General features: G+C 43.9%; 2 protein-coding genes across 6 annotated transcripts in view; one reads left to right on the top strand and one right to left on the bottom strand.

The window, feature by feature from the left end:
• Positions 1-9,512, top strand: part of MGST2 (microsomal glutathione S-transferase 2) — a 43,425-nt gene extending 33,913 nt beyond the window's left edge. For all 3 annotated transcript variants that reach the window (XM_049885253.1, XM_049885251.1, XM_049885252.1), the window contains 2 exons: positions 4,569-4,650; positions 5,131-9,512. In XM_049885253.1, the coding sequence (XP_049741210.1) occupies positions 4,569-4,650; positions 5,131-5,263 (215 nt within the window). In that variant the 3' untranslated portion in view covers positions 5,264-9,512. The remainder of the gene's footprint in view (positions 1-4,568; positions 4,651-5,130) is intronic.
• LOC126076684 (mastermind-like protein 3) overlaps positions 9,500-17,460 on the bottom strand; it is a 24,755-nt gene continuing 16,794 nt past the window's right edge. For all 3 annotated transcript variants that reach the window (XM_049885248.1, XM_049885250.1, XM_049885249.1), the window contains one exon: positions 9,500-16,650. In XM_049885248.1, coding sequence (XP_049741205.1) covers positions 15,650-16,650 — 1,001 coding nt within the window. In that variant the 3' untranslated portion in view covers positions 9,500-15,649. The remainder of the gene's footprint in view (positions 16,651-17,460) is intronic.

Raw genomic sequence — 17,460 nt, 5'->3', positions numbered from 1 at the left:
GACTTACTGGACCAGTAGAGACTAGAGGAACTGCTGAGACTATTGCCCTGGAATATCCTTTAAACTTGGGACTCAAACCAGTCCCGGTGGTCATCTATAAGCCAGAAGACAGAGTGGCTCATAAAATAAATAACATCACCTGTGCTCCTCCAAATAATCTAAATGAGACCTAATGGCCAACATTTACCCTAGACCAGAGATGAGAAGTAAGGGAGGATAGGGAAGCAAGATTAATGGGAGGAAAACAACCAGAATGGAAATAATGAGAAGGCTGACACATTGCGAAAGTGTAACCAGTATGAATAATATGTCTAGAAATTGTTAAATGAGAACCTAGTTTGCCATGTAAATTTTCTCCAAAATCACAATAAAACATTAAAAAACATTATAGCTAATACGTCTTGTGCCCTTACTATGTGACAAGTACCGTTTTAAGTTTTACACTTACATTATGTTGTGTGTATAATTATAGAATTTAAAATCTTCCTATGGGGTAGGTTCTGTCATTAATTCCTACTTTACAGATGAGGAAACTAAGATACAGAGAATTTGTCCAACTTGTCCTTAACCAATACAGGGAAAAATTAGCTTTCAGATAGAGAGCAGAGCCTATAGGTATTTGTTCCAACAACCCATGTCCTTTTCGTAAACGTTCGAAGGATATAGTGCTAATGTTTATATGTAGCAGCTCTACAAACATCCACTTTCTATTTGACTGGGGCATCCTTGGCAAGCTGAGGGCTTTACCCAAACCCTGTCTGTCACTTTAACAGGGACTCAGACATAGCACCTGTTACCTCAGTCGGAGAAATCCCATCCCCTTTGCTTTCTGGTAAATTTCATTGCCTTATTTGGGTCTGACACTTGATTGCTACGATTTAAATAAAAGCAAAATCCAGTGGCTTCCAAAGGCACTGCCATTATTCTCTTTCTTATAATTTTTACCATCAACTGAGGAATTTCAGATAAAATGTTCTTTAGAAGAAGGCTTCTTAACCTTATTTCAAGTCACCCTTTGTCCCTAAGGGCGTGAATGAGAGTAATTGTTCCTTGTTAGGTAAGACCACATTAACAACTAATAAGAAAAGTGCTTTTCGATAATGGGACTCAGGCTCTGCCATCTGACCCGCTGGATTTCAATTATGAAGGGCTGAATTAGGCCAACTGCCTGTCAGGAAAGGATTTCTTGGGCATCTTCTTGCTATTATTTTCTTTTCCAAAGTAAGTTGCTTTAACTTTTAACTGCCCCTGGACAGTTCTCATTGACTTTATTAGAGTAATTAGAATAGGGAGTTTCAAAACCACCAGCGTGCTCAGAATCCTTGGACTTCCTGAGATGCCAGCGGCTCTAACCCAACTTCTCCAGCTCTTGACTTGGCCCCTTCCTTCAGGCTGTAAGCTGACTGTCATCCCCTCAGGGAGACCTTCTCTGACCCTTTCTAAAGGCAGCCTCCTCCAATTTCCATTTCTCTTCATTTCCTTCATGGCACTTTCAAGTCTGTAATTTTCTTCTAATTATTTTGTTTGTTGTCTGTCTGCTGATAAAATGAAAACTCCATAAAGGCAGGTAGCTTCTCTATCTTTTCAGTGCTTAGAATAACATACCTGGTATAGCAGAAATAAAAGGAGTTTGTGACCAAATAAAATAATGAATGTAATTTTACCCAGCAATATCAGAGTCCCACAGATAGACTCCAATGTTTACAAGAGAGCTCTGGCAATTTGCATCTGTGAGGTGCCGTGGAAGAAAAAGGGTCTCTAAGGTAGGAAGGACATTGATGTTTTACACTGGACAAAACGACAGAACATCGTACCACATTTTACATTTATTTTTTAAATAAAATTTCCATATAGTAAAATTCACAAAGTTTTAGTGTACCATTTGTTGAGTTTTGACAAGTGTATACACCTGTGTGACCAAATCCCTATCAAGATACAGAACATGATCACCACCCAGAAAGTTCCCTCATGCCCTCCCAGTTAGTCCCCATCCTCACTTCCTTCAAGACAAGAGACAGTCGACCATTCTGAGCATGATCACAGTAGAAGGTCCTGGACAGAATGGGAGAAAAATGTGGAACACAATTCAAATTCCTAAAAAAAGACCAGACTTACTGGTCTAATACAAACTGGTGGAATCCCCAAGACTAAGGCCCTTAGGCATCCTTCAGACCTGGAACTGAACCCAGTCCCTTTCAGTCAAACAATATACAGACCTGTAAAATGAACAATAACACTTGTGAGGAACGTGCTCCTCAGAACAATCAACCGTATGAGACCAAAAGGCAACATTTGCCCAAAAGCAAAGTTCAGAAGGAGGAAGGGGCAGGAAAGATGGACAAATGGAAGGAATCAGGAAACTCAGGGAGGAAGTGGGTAGAGTGCTGTCACATTGAGGGAATTGCAACTAATGTCATGAAGCAAAATGTGTATAAATTGTTGAATGGGAAACTAATTTGCTGTGTAAACTTTCACCCAAGCCACATGTTTTTAATTACCTCATACACATGTGCGAGCTGGACGATGAATAAAGAAGATGGAAGAATTGACACCTTTGAGTTGTGGTGTTGGTGAAGAATATTGAATATATCGTGGACTGCCAAAATGTTAAAAAAAAAAAAAAAAAAGACAAGAGACAAACATTGTTCTGCTTTTTTCATTGTCTTTTAGTTTTTTCCATTATAGAAATTCACATAATTGGAATCATAAAGTATGTACTCTTGTGTAATGCTTCATTCACTCAGCAAACTGTTTTTGAGGTTTGCCATGTTGTTGCACACATCAGTAGTTTCTTTTCATTGCCGAGTGTTATTCTGTTGTATGACTGTCCCACCGTTTGGTTATTTACTTGTCTGTGGATAGGCCTCTGGGCTGTTTCCAGTTCTTGGTTGTTATGAATAAAGCTGCAATGAGCATTCTTATACAAGTCTTTTTAGGGACATATGCTTTCATTTCTCTTGGGCAAATACATAGAAATGAAATTTCTGGGTCAAAAGGTAAGAGTATGTTTAGTTTTAATAGAAAGTACCAGACTTTTTCTCAAAGCCATTGCACCATATTGCATTCCCACCAATAATGTATTAGCATTCCAGTTGTTCTATAGTCTCACCAACATTTTGTGTTGTCAATCTTTTTTCATTTTAGCCAATCTGGTGGGTCTGTAGTGCTGTCAAATTTTAAGTGCAGTTTGCTGATGACTAGTAATGTTGAATACCAGAGAACACCAGAAAGATATTTGCCTGTGTTTTATTGACTATGCAAAGGCATTCAACTGTGTGGATCATAACATATTATGGATAACATGGCAGAGAATGGGAATTCCAGCACATTTAATTGTGCTCATGAGGAATCTGTACATGGATCAAGCAAGAGGCAGTTGTTCAAACAGAGCAAGGGGATACTGCATGGCTTAAAGTCAGGAAAGGTGTGCTTCAGGGTTGCATCCTTTCACCATATGTATTCAATCTGTATGCTGAGCAAATAATCCAATAAACTGGACTATACGAAGAAGAACAGGGCATTAGGATTGGAGGAAGACTCATTAACAACCTGCATTACACAGATGACAAAACCTTCCTTGCTGAAAGTGAAGAGGACTTGAAGCACTGACTGATGAAGATCAAAGACCACAGCCTTCAGTACGGATGACACCTCAACATAAAAAAACAAAAATCCTCACCACTGGACCAATAAGCAACATCATGATAAACAGAGAAAAGATTGAAGTTGCCAAGGATTTCATTTTACTTGGATCCACAATCAACACCCATGGAAGCAGTAGTCAAGAAATCATAAGATGCATTACATTGGGCTCATCTGCTGCAAAGGACCTCTTTAAAGTGTTGAAAAGCAAAGCTGTCACCTTGAGGACTAAGGTACACCTGAGCCAAGCCATGGTGTTTTTAATTACCTCATACACATGTGCGAGCTGGACAATGAATAAAGAAGATGGAAGAATTGACACCTTTGAATTGTGGTGTTGGTGAAGAATATTGAATATATCGTGGACTGCCAGAAGAACGAACAAATCTGTCTTGGAAGAAGTACAACCAGAATGCTCATTAGAAGCAAGGATGGCGAGACTGCGTCTTACATACTTTGGACGTTATCAGGAGGGATCAGTCTCTGGAGAAGGACATCATCCTTGGTAAAGTAGAAGGTCAGTGAAAAAGAGGAAGACCCTCAATGAGATGGATTGACACAGTGGCTACAACAGTGGGCTCAAGCATTGCAATAATTGTGAGGGTGGCGCAGGACCAGGCAGTGTTTTGTTCTGTTGTGCATAGGGTTGCTATGAGTCAGAATTGACTTGACGGCACCTAACAACAACAATGATGTTGAGATTTTGTTCATGTGCCTGTTTTCCTATATAAAGTGTCTGTTCAAATCTTTTGACCATTTTAAAAAAATGAGTTGTTTTTATTATTGAGTTGTGAGCATTCTCTGTATACTCAGGATACACGTCTTCTATCGGATATATGTTTTGTGAATATTTTCTCAGTCTTTACACCACATTTTGAGAGACTGCCATCGTAGTCTGTACCTTCTTCTTTTTTTTTCTTCTACAGCTTTGGCAAGTTTTCTGGGTCTGGTGTACATGTATGCCCGTCACCAGTACTTTTTTGGATATTCAGAAGCTGTTAAAAAAAGGTAAGAACTCAATAACGCAGTTAGGCAAAAAGTAGCAGGATAGAAAAAGTCTGGATTAATTTCCCATTTGGTGTCTGGGTTAGTGGGAAGTATTCTCATTACTGATGGTTATAGATGCAAAAGCGATCCATGTTGCCTGAGGCCATACACAATTAGGAGTGAGATGGAAAAATACAAGTATAAAATTGTGCGCTGGATGTGCGCTCCTTGACCACTATACTTTAAATCCTTGTAAAAATTTTGCACTGCTTCCAAAAAGCTGCCAAGGAAATGATCCTGCCCAGTCTTGATAATCTTCTGAATGTTCAAAGAAGCCAATTAGCCACTCTGGCTAGACAACCCCTTTAAGTGGTGAATCAAACTTTTGAAATGGCAGAAACACACAAGTTCAGGGCAGTGTCAACGATGAGCAGCCTAGCTAGGACTCGCCTTCTTTGCCATTACTCTCCAGTTTGTCATCTCTCTCCCTCATGATCGCAGGGTCACAGGTTTCCGGTTGAGCCTGGTGGTTTTGGCCCTGCTGACCTTCTTAGGCACCCTGGGCATCGCAAGCAGCTTTCTGGATGAATACCTGGACCTCAATATTGCCAAGAAACTGAGGTGGCACCTCTAACCTTTTCCCCTCCCTTCCCCTTAATGCTTGTAGATGCTCTTTTCACCCTACAGGCAATATGGTGTCAGCTAGTTAAATTTAAAAAATAAAAGTCTTGCTTTGTTTTTCTTGAGATGACCTTGTTAAAACGCCTGCTGCGGAGAATGCATTTCCGGTGTGTTTATGAACGGAGGCTTGTTTTGGGGGAGACGTGTCCATGTCGCCAGTTGTGTGCTGACTCTGGCTTTAAAGGTGCGTGCTGGGGTTGTGACTGCTCGCATCTGGACAAAGCAGCTTGACTGTGGAACATATTTCTCCGGACCCCACCGGAGCCTGCCTTTGAGAACCACTTCTCTCTTGAAGGAAAGTTCCAGACAGATGCTGATAAGCAGCCAAGCCCTCTTCATTCCTTGTAGGAAAGCAACAGATGGCTGGCACTGGGGGAGTCAGGCAAAGACATAGAGTAGCCGAAGAGAGTCATCAACGAATAGTACAAAACAAGCCTGGCTGTGGAATGTACTTCATAAAGAAAAAAAAAAAAAAAAAGACATATTATTTTCAAGGAACTACCCAGAGACTAGGGCTAAATGAATAGTCTTGCCCCTGGGGAAGGGAAGGACGGTCAGGCTATGCAATCTGGACTGGGCTCCACTGCCCATTCGGTGTCACTGGGGTCTGGGGGACTGTTCTGGCACAATGGAGATTATTTTTCTTTGCTTTATTCATCTGTAAAATGGGAACGATTCCACCTCCCAGTGTTCAAGGACCTTAGGGAAATGGGATTGTGAATTTATATAACACATTTTAACTTCAGGCGAAGAGCCCTCTGTCAATTTTTCTGAAAAATATTGGACAACCTTGAATCTGGTATGGCCATCTTCAAGAATGTATTAGGCCTTCTCTTTTTTGTGGGTCCAAAGGAAGTTACAAAGGCTATGAAAACAAAAAGAAAGGCATTTAGGCACCGGCGTTTCCGGAATAGTAGCGGAGAAGATAAAACAACCTCTTGCATTCCGAATAGCAGTGCTAAATATCTCAAAGTACTATTGAGGACCTCTTGGCCTGGGCCTGGGGATATCGGGATACTAGTTCAGGTCCCCCCACTCACTGGTTGTTGGGCTTGGGACAAGGCACCTGGCCAGTAAGAGGCAGTACTGTAGCAAAGTAGTTAAGACTCTAAAACCAACCTATGCCAAGCCTGCTCTACCACCTGCTGGCAGTGCAACACTTGCTTTAGCTCTGTGCCTCGGCTTTCTCTTAGGTGAAATGGAGCTAATACTTTAAAGTGGTCTATGGCCCTATGCCCTTTTTCCTTTGTATTCTGATCAGTTGCAGTGACTTGTATTGTGATATTTTAATTGTTTTATCCACTGAAAACAAGGAAGGAAGAGAGAGGCGAATTAGTGACCCTAAAGCTCAATTACTGTGTAGGCACATTCTTTGGAAGGGAAACAAACGAACGAACGAAAACCCACACGACTTTTCAAATCTTACGCTTGAGGATTTTTAAACAATTTCTGATTTATACCAAAATTGGATCTAAATAAAATATATAAACACACACACACAATTTGGTTAAACAAAATGTGGGAAAAGGAGTTTTCAAAAGAGGTTCTTGGAAAGAAAAAAAAAAAAAAGATGAGTTGCAAAAGAAGATATTGGCAGGGCTCACCCAAAAAGGGCTCTGGGAGAGGGTGCCCTTTTAGGCTGATTTGAGTATTTTGTCCACCTGGAATATCCTTCTCTATTGTGGCAGTGGGTACGTGAAGCTGTCAGAGCTCTGTGTCTTTAAGCATTTGAAGCATAGACTTTATTTCCTTTATTCTAAATTCCACTGTCACCAGGCAACATCTTGATTATTTTAATTCCCATTAGGTTTGGCTAACAGGAGTAAATGTGCTGGCTATAGAGATATGAGTCTCAGGAGTTTCTGACCTGTTAGACAGTTACACATTTTTTTTTGTTAGTGAATTGACTTATTTCACTTTTAGAAGTCAGATTCATTGCCTCAAAAAGTCAATGTCATGAAAAAGGAGTGGAGAAGAACATTTCGCTGCTAAAAGAGTTTTGTTGGTATTGTATTCCGACTCTTGGCAACCCCACGTGTGCAGAGTAGAACTGTGCTCCATAGGGTTTTCAAGGCTGTGACTTTTCAGAAACAGATCGCCAGGCTTCTTTTACAAGGAGCCTCTGGGTGAGTTTGAACCACCAACCTCCCAGGTAGTAGTTGAGTGCTTAACCATTCATACCACCCAAAAAACCAGGGACTCCTAAAAGCCAAATGGCTATATGGGATTGTCTTAGTTATCTAGTGCTGCTGTAACAGAAATACCACAAGTGGGTGGTTTTAACAAACAAATTTATTTTCTCATGATTTTGGAGGCTAGAAGTCTGAATTCAGGGCACTGGCTCTAGGGGAAGGCTTTCTCTCTCTGTCAGCTCTGGGGGAAGGTCCTAGTCTCTTCAGCTTCTCTTTTCTGGTTCCTTGGAGATCTCCATGTGGCTTGGCATCAATCTTCCCCCATGTCTGCTTGCTAGCTTGCTTGTTTAATCTGTTTTCTATCTCAAAAGAGATTGACTCCAGATACACCCTACACTAAGCCTGTTTCATTAGCATAACAAAGACAACCCATTCCCAAATGGGATTATAACCACAGGCAGAGAGGCTAGAATTTACTACAACACATATTTGGGGGAGACACAATTCAATCCATAACATGGGTCTTTGATCAAATCCTGGTTCGGGGGGGAAAAAAAGCTATGAAAGACATTTAGAAGATAACTGGGACAATCTGCATATGAAATGAGAACTAGGTGATTTTAGGGAATTCATTTTAATTATGTCAGGTGCGATAATGATATGGTGGCAAGGTAAGGGAATGCCCTTAATACTTTGGAGCTGTGCACTGAGGCATTCAGGGGTGAAGTGGCAGGACGTGTATTACTTACGTATATATGGTTCTTCAAAATACATATATGAAGTACAGATGGCAAATGTTCATTGTTAAATCTAGTTGGTAGTTTATGTATTCATTGTACTATCCTTTTTCCTCTTCTGATCATTTGAAAATGTTCATAATAAAATGTTTAAAAAACCAAAGGGAAGCTAAATCTTAAGTCACGCTCTTGGTAGTATTTTTTTAAGTTTTGCTTTGTATGCTCGATTTGCGATCCAGTGATATTGATAGAGCCACAGCATTTGTGCTGGTCTGGCAGCTGTCCTGAATGTGGGCAGCGACACTTGAGCCCAAGTGTGCGGAAGCTGCAAGTACTTACCTTCACCTACTGCACGAAAAGGAATCCCTGGGTGGTGAAAATCTTTAAGCCCTTGACTACTAGCTGGAAGGCTGGCAGTTCAAACCCACCCAGAGGCTCCTTGTAAAACAGGCTTGGTGATCTGCTTCTGAAAACCCTGTGGAGCAGTTCTATTCTGCACAGTCGAGTCACCATGATTTGGAATCGAATTGACGGCAACTAATGGCAACAACAATTGTGAAAAAGGAGGGCAGTGGTGGTTTGATTCCCAGCGAACTTTCCTCAAGTGCAGCCGACACCTCAGTGGAGGCTTGCATGTTGCTATGACGCTGAGCAGGTTCCAGCAAAGTTTCCAGATTAGGACAGACTAGGAAGAAAGGCCTGGTGATCTGGATTACAGCAGTTCAATCCTGTTGTGCATGACATTGCCATGACTCAGAGGCTGAGTCAGTGACAGCTAACAACAACGCTGAATGAAATCCACCACTCGTCTGCCAGTTTGTTGTACTGTGGTGGCTTGCGTGCTGTTACGATGCTGGAAACTGTGCCACCGACATTTGAGATACCAGCAGCACCACCCACGGTGGACAGGTTTCAGTGGAGCTTCCAGATTAAGACAGACTAGGAAGAAAGGCCTGGGAGTCTACTTCCACATAGCAGCCAATGAAAACCCTATCGATCACAATAGAATGTCATCCAATATGGTGTTGGAAGATCAGCACCCTAGGTTGGAAAGCACTACACAACAGCCACGACAATGGACTCAAACATACCAACCAGCTGGCGCCAAAATTAAAAAAATCAAACCTGACTTATAGCAGCCTTCTAGGACAGAGTAGAGCTACCCCATAGGGTTTCCAAGGAGCGCCTGGTGAAAATGAGACAGGTATTTGAGGCAATTCATCCAGGGGACTTGAGCATGGGAACCTAACACTCTTAGAACTTAACAAAAAAGAAAGAAGAGAATAGAAAACTGAAGAGTAAAGAGGAGGGGACAAAAAAAAAAAATCCAAAAGGTAAGGACTGGTTATAAAAATAAGAGAAGCCTTGTTGGCATGATGATGAACCACCCAGTGGCTCCTCGGAAGAAAGACTTGGCAGTCTGCCCCAGTAAAGGTTAAGGCCTAGAAAACCCTGCGGGTGCGGTTCTGCTCTGCCAAGGGGGTCGCGGTAATTCGAAGCTGACTCGATGGCAACCCTATAGGACAGAGCAGAACTGCCCCGTAGGGTTTCCAAGGCTGTCATCTTTACTTAAGCAGACTGCCACATCCTTCTCCTGCTGGGCAACTGTTGGGTTTGAACTGCTGACCTTTCGGTTAGTGGCCAAATGCTTTAGCCACTGCGCCACCAGGGCTCCAACAGCAACACGTAAATAGGTAGTTAAGCAGGGCCCGTTCCCACCACAGATAATTTTCCTCGCCCGTTTTCCTTTTTGTAGGGGAGTTGGGAGTTAAGTCATTAATAAGGAAGAAATCAGGTAACTTGTTTTATATCCTTTTTCTCCAGTCTTCCTCTTCCTTGAAGAGCAGTCAAAGGCAGAAACAGGTCATCAAATGCTTTTGAATGTTCATTAATCTATCAGCAGGAGTCCCTGGGTGGTGCAGATGGTTAATGTGCTCAGCTGCTAACCACAGGTCAGAGGTTTGAGTCCACCCACAGGTGCTGCAGAAGAAAGGCCTGGCAATCGACTTCCGAAATATCAGCTATTGAAAACCACATGGAGCACAGTGCTATCTGACATATGTGGGGTCGCCATGAGTCTGAATCAACTCAATGGCAACTGTTTTCTTCAATCTAGCAATAATAAAATGCTTCGTTTGCACTGGGGCAGATGCCCTGTGGAAACTCCAATAGTGAGTTCCCACACAGATGTTTATCCTCTCCCTCCCTCTTGACCTCCACACACTAATCACATAGATTTTATGAGATCAATAAGATTACATGTAAGACCCAGAAACACGTAATAAGTGGTTTTAAATGAGAAAGGTGTTCCATTCATCCAGTGGACAGATTTTAGTATAAATTAAAAAAAATCTGTGATTTTAATTAATTGGAACTAGGAGTATCCAATACTTCTCAGAGTTCCATGTTTTTACTTGTATTGTCAGCCTTTTTTCCTCCCTCTGAACCAGTTCATTCTTCTACCCCGCCTTATCTGCTAGAGACTATTAAGCCCACATAGGGGCCAAAGTCTGGTGTAACCTTGTTTTCTCCATGGTATCTGCCAGCAGTCTGGAACCACAGTCCATGGGTAGGGCTGACCTCTTCTTCCACAGTCAAATTCATTCTCTCTCCTTGGTTTGCATTTCTTAAAACTCACCTTTGTTTTGGTTCTATTTTTGCTGATGATTCTGTTCTGTTCTTGTGGCCTATGTTTCTGCTAAACCCAGACATTTTAAAACTTACTGTTTTACTATACTTTTTTTTAAAAATAATTTTTATTGTGCTTTAAGTGAAAGTTTACAGATCAAGTCAGTCTCTCACATAAAAACCCTATATGTACACCTTGCTACACACTCCCAATTACTCTCCCCCTAATGAGACAGCCCACTCTCTCCCTCCACTCTCTCTTTTCGTGTTCTTTTCGCCAGCTTCTAACTCCCTCTAACCTCTCGTCTCCTCTCCAGGCAGGAGATGCCAACATAGTCTCAAGTGTCCACCTGATCCAAGCAGCTCACTCCTCACCAGCATCCCTCTCTAACCCATTGTCCAGTCCAATCCAAGTCTGAAGAGTTGGCTTCGGGAATGGTTCCTGTCCTGGGCCAACAGAAGGTCTGGGGGCCATGACCACCGGGGCCCCTCCAGTCTCAGTCAGACCATTAAGTCTGGTCTTATGAGAATTTGGGGTCTGCATCCCACTGCTCTCCTGCTCCCTCAGGGATTCTCTGTTGTGTTCCCTGTCAGGGCGGTCATCGGTTGTAGCCAGGCACCATCTAGTTCTTCTGGTCTCAGGATGATGTAGTCTCTGGTTTATGTGCCCCTTTCTGTCTCTTGGGCTCGTAATCACCTTGTCTCCTTGGTGTTCTTCATTCTCCTTTGATCCAGGTGGGTTGAGACCAATTGATGCATCTTAGATGGCTGCTTGCTAGTGTTTAAGACTCCAGACGCCACTCTTCAAAGTGGGATGCAGAATGTTTTCTTAATAGATTTTATTCTGCCAATTGACTTAGATGTCCCCTGAAATCATGGTCTCCAAACCCCTGCCCCTGCTACGCCGGCCTTCGAAGCATTCAGTTTATTCAGGAAACTTCTTTGCTTTTGGTTTAGTCCAATTGTGCTGTCCTCCCCTGTATTGTGTGCTGTCTTTCCCTTCACCTAAAGTAGTTCTTATCTACTATCTAATTATTTACTATACTTTTTAAAGTTTGGTGCAGAATCTTAGGATGCATCTCGTAGATGGAGACCTTGAAAGGTAGATTCATATGTATGCAAGTTATCAAAGGAGGAGCCCTAAGAGGAGAAAATGGAAAGGCAGAGGGGGGAACAGGACAGAGAAAGGTAAGCAGCCAAAAGCAAGGGGGCAACTTCGGGCAGAGCCCCAGCCTCTGCCTGATCCTGCAGTGGAGCTCTGAGTTTGTCCAGGCAAGTTACCCGAGCTTCCGCAGTCGTCACCCGTGAGTCACTGGCTGAAGATCAGTCTGGAGGGATGTAAACTTCTAAGTTCTTTCAACTCTCTGTGGGTGGTGCAGACAAAAGTGGCCAGTGGCCCAGGGCAGCCCTCCAAAGAGAGCTGCAGGGTGGGCTGCCGAAGTAAAGTGCCCACGAAGGGGAGATGGGTTTACTGACAGTGTCCACTACAGTGGGGCCAGGCCCTTTCATGACTTTCCCCAGTATATTGCTTGATTTCCCTCCCTCCACCCCCATTTTTACATAAAAACTCTACTGTCAAATTTCCAAGTCCTGTGAATGAACTGGAAACCCTGGTGGAGCAGTGGTTAAGCGCTACGGCTACCCACCAAAAGGTCGGCAGTTGGAATCCACCAGGCATTCCTAGGAAACCCTATGGGGCAGTTCTACTCTGTTCTCTAAGGTCACTATGAGTCAAAATTGACTCAACAGCAATGGGTTTTTGGTTGGTTGGTGAATGAACCAGTTAGAAATTAAAATGTCATTGTACTGAATCTGCAAATGCACTTAAGAATGTTCCTTTCAAAGCCAAAAGACCCCCGATGGCACAGATGCTTTGTGCTAGGCTACTAATAAAAAAGTTGGCGGTTTGTACCCACCCAGTGGGGCCGAGGAAGAAAGGCCTCGTGATCTGCTTCCATAAAGATCACAGCCCAGAAAACCCTATGGCACTCAGCTCTAATCCGTAGCACGTGGGTCGTCATGAGTTGCAGTCAGCTTGAAGGCAATGGGTTTGGTTTTTTGGTTTTTCAAACTTGATTTTCCTCCCTTCCCTTTGCCACAGCCCTTGGAGTGCTGTGGCCAATTTAGAGAGTTTTAGTTGTGTGGCTGAATTAAAAAGGCTGGGGATGATTGATGCCTACTGTTAAATAAATGTTTTAAAAAGGATATCAAAACCTCGAGAAAAGAACCGGAGTTCCTCGGCTAAAACCCAGGAGTAACGTATCTGCTTAATTACAGGTGGTAGGTAGATCCAGGGACGACCCTATACTTTGGACTGATTCCAATAATCACCTTTTATTTGCTTTTTTTTTTTTCCTTTAAAAGTGGTATTTCAACATCACTTCATTTCTACATTTCAGAGCTCTGTACATTTCTTAAAAGGAAATAAGCAATGCTCAATGTACAAAGTAAAAACAGAAAACTAGAAAAATCTGAATAAAATGGAGCAAGCTGGCATCAGGTCATACAGTACAAATTAGTAATAGGATGTCATCTGAAGTGCCATACCACTGCTGTGATGATGAGTTAAGGAGTGAAATAAAAATACTCTATTTTAAACAAACAGTATATATATATTTATATGTATATATATATATATATTTTACAGATAGTAGACCCAGCGATATCTGCAGTATTGTAAAAACTTATTTACAAATAACCTTTTTTTTTTTTTTAAGACATTACATATACATCAGCACCGTAGTAAAAACAAAAAACAAAACGACCTTATGAAAATTGACCTCTCTATTTGTTGGTCCCAGGCCTGAGCTTTTGGAGGAAGCTTTTCAAAGGTCACGGGAGCCTCCGTTTCCGCTTCAGCCCCCTCCAGCGTCTCATCATTGCTTATATATTTATTTCCCATACCTTTCAGAAAAAGGTAATTATGTATTCTGGGTCCTCTCATTTATTTATGTTTAAATTTTTCATTTATTTATTTATTTTTGGTCTTCATCTGTTTCCACTCAGTTTCCCTGGTGGTGTTCCTCATCACTCAGGGAGTTCACGGTCACCCTGCTCGGGCTCTCGCCAGCCCGGCCACCTCTGGCCTCACATCCTGCCCCTTGCTGAGCACATGTATGAACCCTGGTATACGGACAGCAAGTCAAGGGCAAGGTCGGCCTGCCTGCCTCCTCTCTGCATCCCCTCTGTCCCAGTCTTTAGCCTTGACTTCTTTGCAGTTTCCCCCAGGACAAGCCAATCCAGGCCAGAGGCTCTGACTGTGGTATGGTGGGTGGAATGGAAGTGTACAGAAGGGAACCAGCATTTGGGACATTGAGGGAGGGTGACAGGGTCAAGTACATGCCACTCTTGCTTGCGAAAATAATTACGCCACATGGCCTCCAAAATGGGGCAGCGGGCAGGGCAAGAACTGAAGAAACAAGCCTAGGGTGGGGGGCATTGTGGATTCCTCCTGACAGATTTCACCTAGGGCCGATCTGAATGAATTACAGAGAACAGCTGTACAGAACTTTGAAGTGGCTTACTTTGCCCAAGTGACAGGAACAGTATCCTTCCCTTTTATAATCCAAATCTGTAAAGTGTAGCAATGGATTTTTTTTTTCACTCAATCTCTCAGGGTTCTGTATGTGTCTTTTTGGTGAGTAGAGATTATGGTAAGCAAAAGGCCGATTTCAGAGGCTCACCCTGGGATTTTCCCAAAGGGAGTCAGACCGGCCATTCCTCTCTAGGTGTGTGTGAAGTATTAGGTGTGGCTCACCTAAATCTACCCCCAGACCTCTGAGCAGCCCTCTAAGTTTCAGGCAGAGGATATTCATTCAAGTCTACATGTTTTAGAGAAAGAAAACTCCAGTGTCTCCTTTGCGGTTCAGGTATTGTCTAAGTTCTTCTTTCATTTATTTGGACTCAGTCCAGGCTCCCTAAAGACAAAAAACTCCATTTCTTCTTGGATAGTCTGTAAGGAGGAGCAAGGGTAGGGCTGGGGTGAGCAGTGCTGGGTGGCCCAGACACGGAGTCCTACAGTGCTCTCTCCACCCTGCGGCTGCTAGAAGGTGCAAACAGCCTAGATGTGTGCGTGTTATTGTACCAGACGCAGGAGGCTCCAGCCCATCTACCCGGAGTGACAGCCACAACTTGTTACCATCAGAGGGCTCCCTCATCAGGACTGTGGACAGACACTCCCCCAAGCTCGGTTGGCTATCCTCATGAGGCAGCTGGCAGAGATGCCTCTAACATTCCTGAGGGTCATCGTGGGGCAGAAGCCAGAGGCGGACAGAATCCGCTGTCATCTCCCTGTGACGATAGCACTGTTCTTGCCTCCTCTCCAGATACAGTAGCCTGTCTTGAAGCCTCTCTTTTCACCAAGTCCAGCGTTTTTCTGATCTGTGCACTTGGCCTGTGCAATCACCGAGCAGCTTTTGTGGGTATCTCCCTGGGGCGAGGCTCTGTCTTTTTTGTGTCTCCAAAGCTGCAGCCTCTGGACCTGGTGCAGGAGGGGCTGATGGATGCCTCATCTTGGGCAACAGACCTTCTTGGCTTGAGCAGCTTTTGCGAGGCCAGGTGATCCCAGGGAGGGCCAAGCCTCAGTCTCCCCACCTGCCCCTCAGTGTGCCTCCCCGTCTCACAGCAGAAATCTGCATGATGTCTTGACTGTGGTGTGAAAATCCAGCCCACTGGGGCTGTAAATTGCCACCTGGATCTTCCCATCAGCCACTTGCAGTTTTGCTCAGTTTACGTGGGTTAAAAAAACAAAAAACAAGGATGGGTCAACATCCTGTTTCTTTTTCACTTTTCAAAACTTTATAACCACTGGAGTCGTGGCTCATGACTCCGCCTCCCCCCTGACTAGGGGTTTCCAAACAATTCATCAAGCTCCTGCATCCACTCATCCCCTGGCCCACCCTTGATGATGGCGTCCACAAGGTCTGCACTGTCCGGTAGGCCAGGGAAGGAGGCCCCTGCTCCTTCACCACTGTAACCGTATGACATGTCCTGAGGGGGGTTCCGGTCATAGGCTTGGCTCTGGCTGCTTGGAGCAAAGCTGCCACCGGGCATCTGCTGCTGGGCTGGGGGCTGGCTGAACCCTGGCATGCCAGGGACGCCCTGGCTTAGGCCAGACATGACCATTGGCCTGGCCTGGCCGTTGCCTTGCTGCCCTGGGAGTGACGGCATCATCTGCCGACCCATGGCAGCTGGGTTGAGAGTTCTCACTGTGCCGCTGTTGGTGTCCACAACCGACTGGCTCAGTCCTTGTGGGAAGTGTTGCTTGGTCAGTCTTGGCTGCCCAGCTTGTAGTGGGTAGCTGGCGCCATTGTTGAATGGTCCCAATTCTCCACTAGTCCTCCCGGGCATCGTCTGTAAGCTCCTCTGCTGCCAGGTTTGTGCTCCTTGCTGGACCGTTCCCATAATGCTCTGAAGCCTTGGAGGGGCTTGGGGCCTTGTCAAGGCCTGGCCCACAGGCCCTTTCATCTGCTGGTGCTGCTGGGTAATGCTCGAGTTCACCAGCATGCTCTGACTAAAACCACTCACCACTCCGACCCCTTGCCCAGAGGCAGGCTGCCTCGGCCCCTGGGCTTGGCTATGTGCGATGCCCATGCCACTTTGGTTTGGGTGCTGCAACATTTGGGTCATTCCTGTGCTCATAGGGTACATGCCTGGTTGGCTGGTAGGCGTGCTGCTGTAAGGGGCCAGCCCCATCTCTGACTGGGCTGCCGCTGTGGCCATCGTTCCTGGGTTCTGGGAGGGTCCCATTCCCATCATGCCTGCATTCTGTGCCATCAACCGTGATGTTCGCATGCTCTGGAGGGCTGCCTGGCTTCTCACGGCTGCTATGTCCTGGGGAGAACCTGCAGCGAGAAAGGACACACACCACTCAGTCTACTCGATAAGTAACAGTGTAACAAGTCGTTAATGACAAAATTCCTTTATAAGAAAAGATCTCCTCTAATAATAAATCTTTAATAAAAACTAGTATTAAAAGGAGCGCTGGTGATGCAGTGTTTAAATGCTCGGGTGCTAACCACAGGGTCAGCATTTTGAATCCACCAGCTGCTCTGAGGGAGAAAGATGTGGCAGCCTGCTTCCGTAAAGATTTACAGCATTGGAAACCCTATGGGGCCGTTCTACTCTGTCCCATGGGGCCACTATGAGTCAAAACTTTTTTTTTTTTTAAAAGATTATAATATATGCTGACTGTGGAAAAAATTGGAAAATATTGACAAGCTCAAAGATGAAAATTAAAATCACCTGAGTTCCTATCATCCAGAGGTGATCATTGCTAACCTTTTATTTATATATAAATAAATACACACAAAAATTGGGATCATACTGTACACATTTTTGTAGTTTATTTTTCCGCTTAATATACTCTAACAATATTTTAGTTAGTTACGATTTCAAAAGCAATTTCTCTCTTACTCTTCTGGATAGGAAGCCATCCTCGACCAATACCATTTTCCTCAGAGGTGAGAGGTAATTCACCTTCTGGGCTAATTTAGGAAGAAACGGCTGATCACTTTGCATATTCTATTTGTGAAATGGAACATGGTTCAGTAGAGAATACTACCAATAAAAGCCATTAGATTAATTTCCCTTAAGAGCTGAGTAGGACTTGAGAGGTTAAAGGCCATTGCTTCTGCTAAGAAGCTATTTCGACA

This window comes from Elephas maximus, chromosome 5 (assembly GCF_024166365.1).
Source record: "Elephas maximus indicus isolate mEleMax1 chromosome 5, mEleMax1 primary haplotype, whole genome shotgun sequence".
NCBI lineage: Eukaryota > Metazoa > Chordata > Mammalia > Proboscidea > Elephantidae > Elephas > Elephas maximus.
The sequence above is the reverse complement of the archived record's forward strand: the minus strand, read 5'-3'. Positions and strand labels throughout refer to the sequence as shown.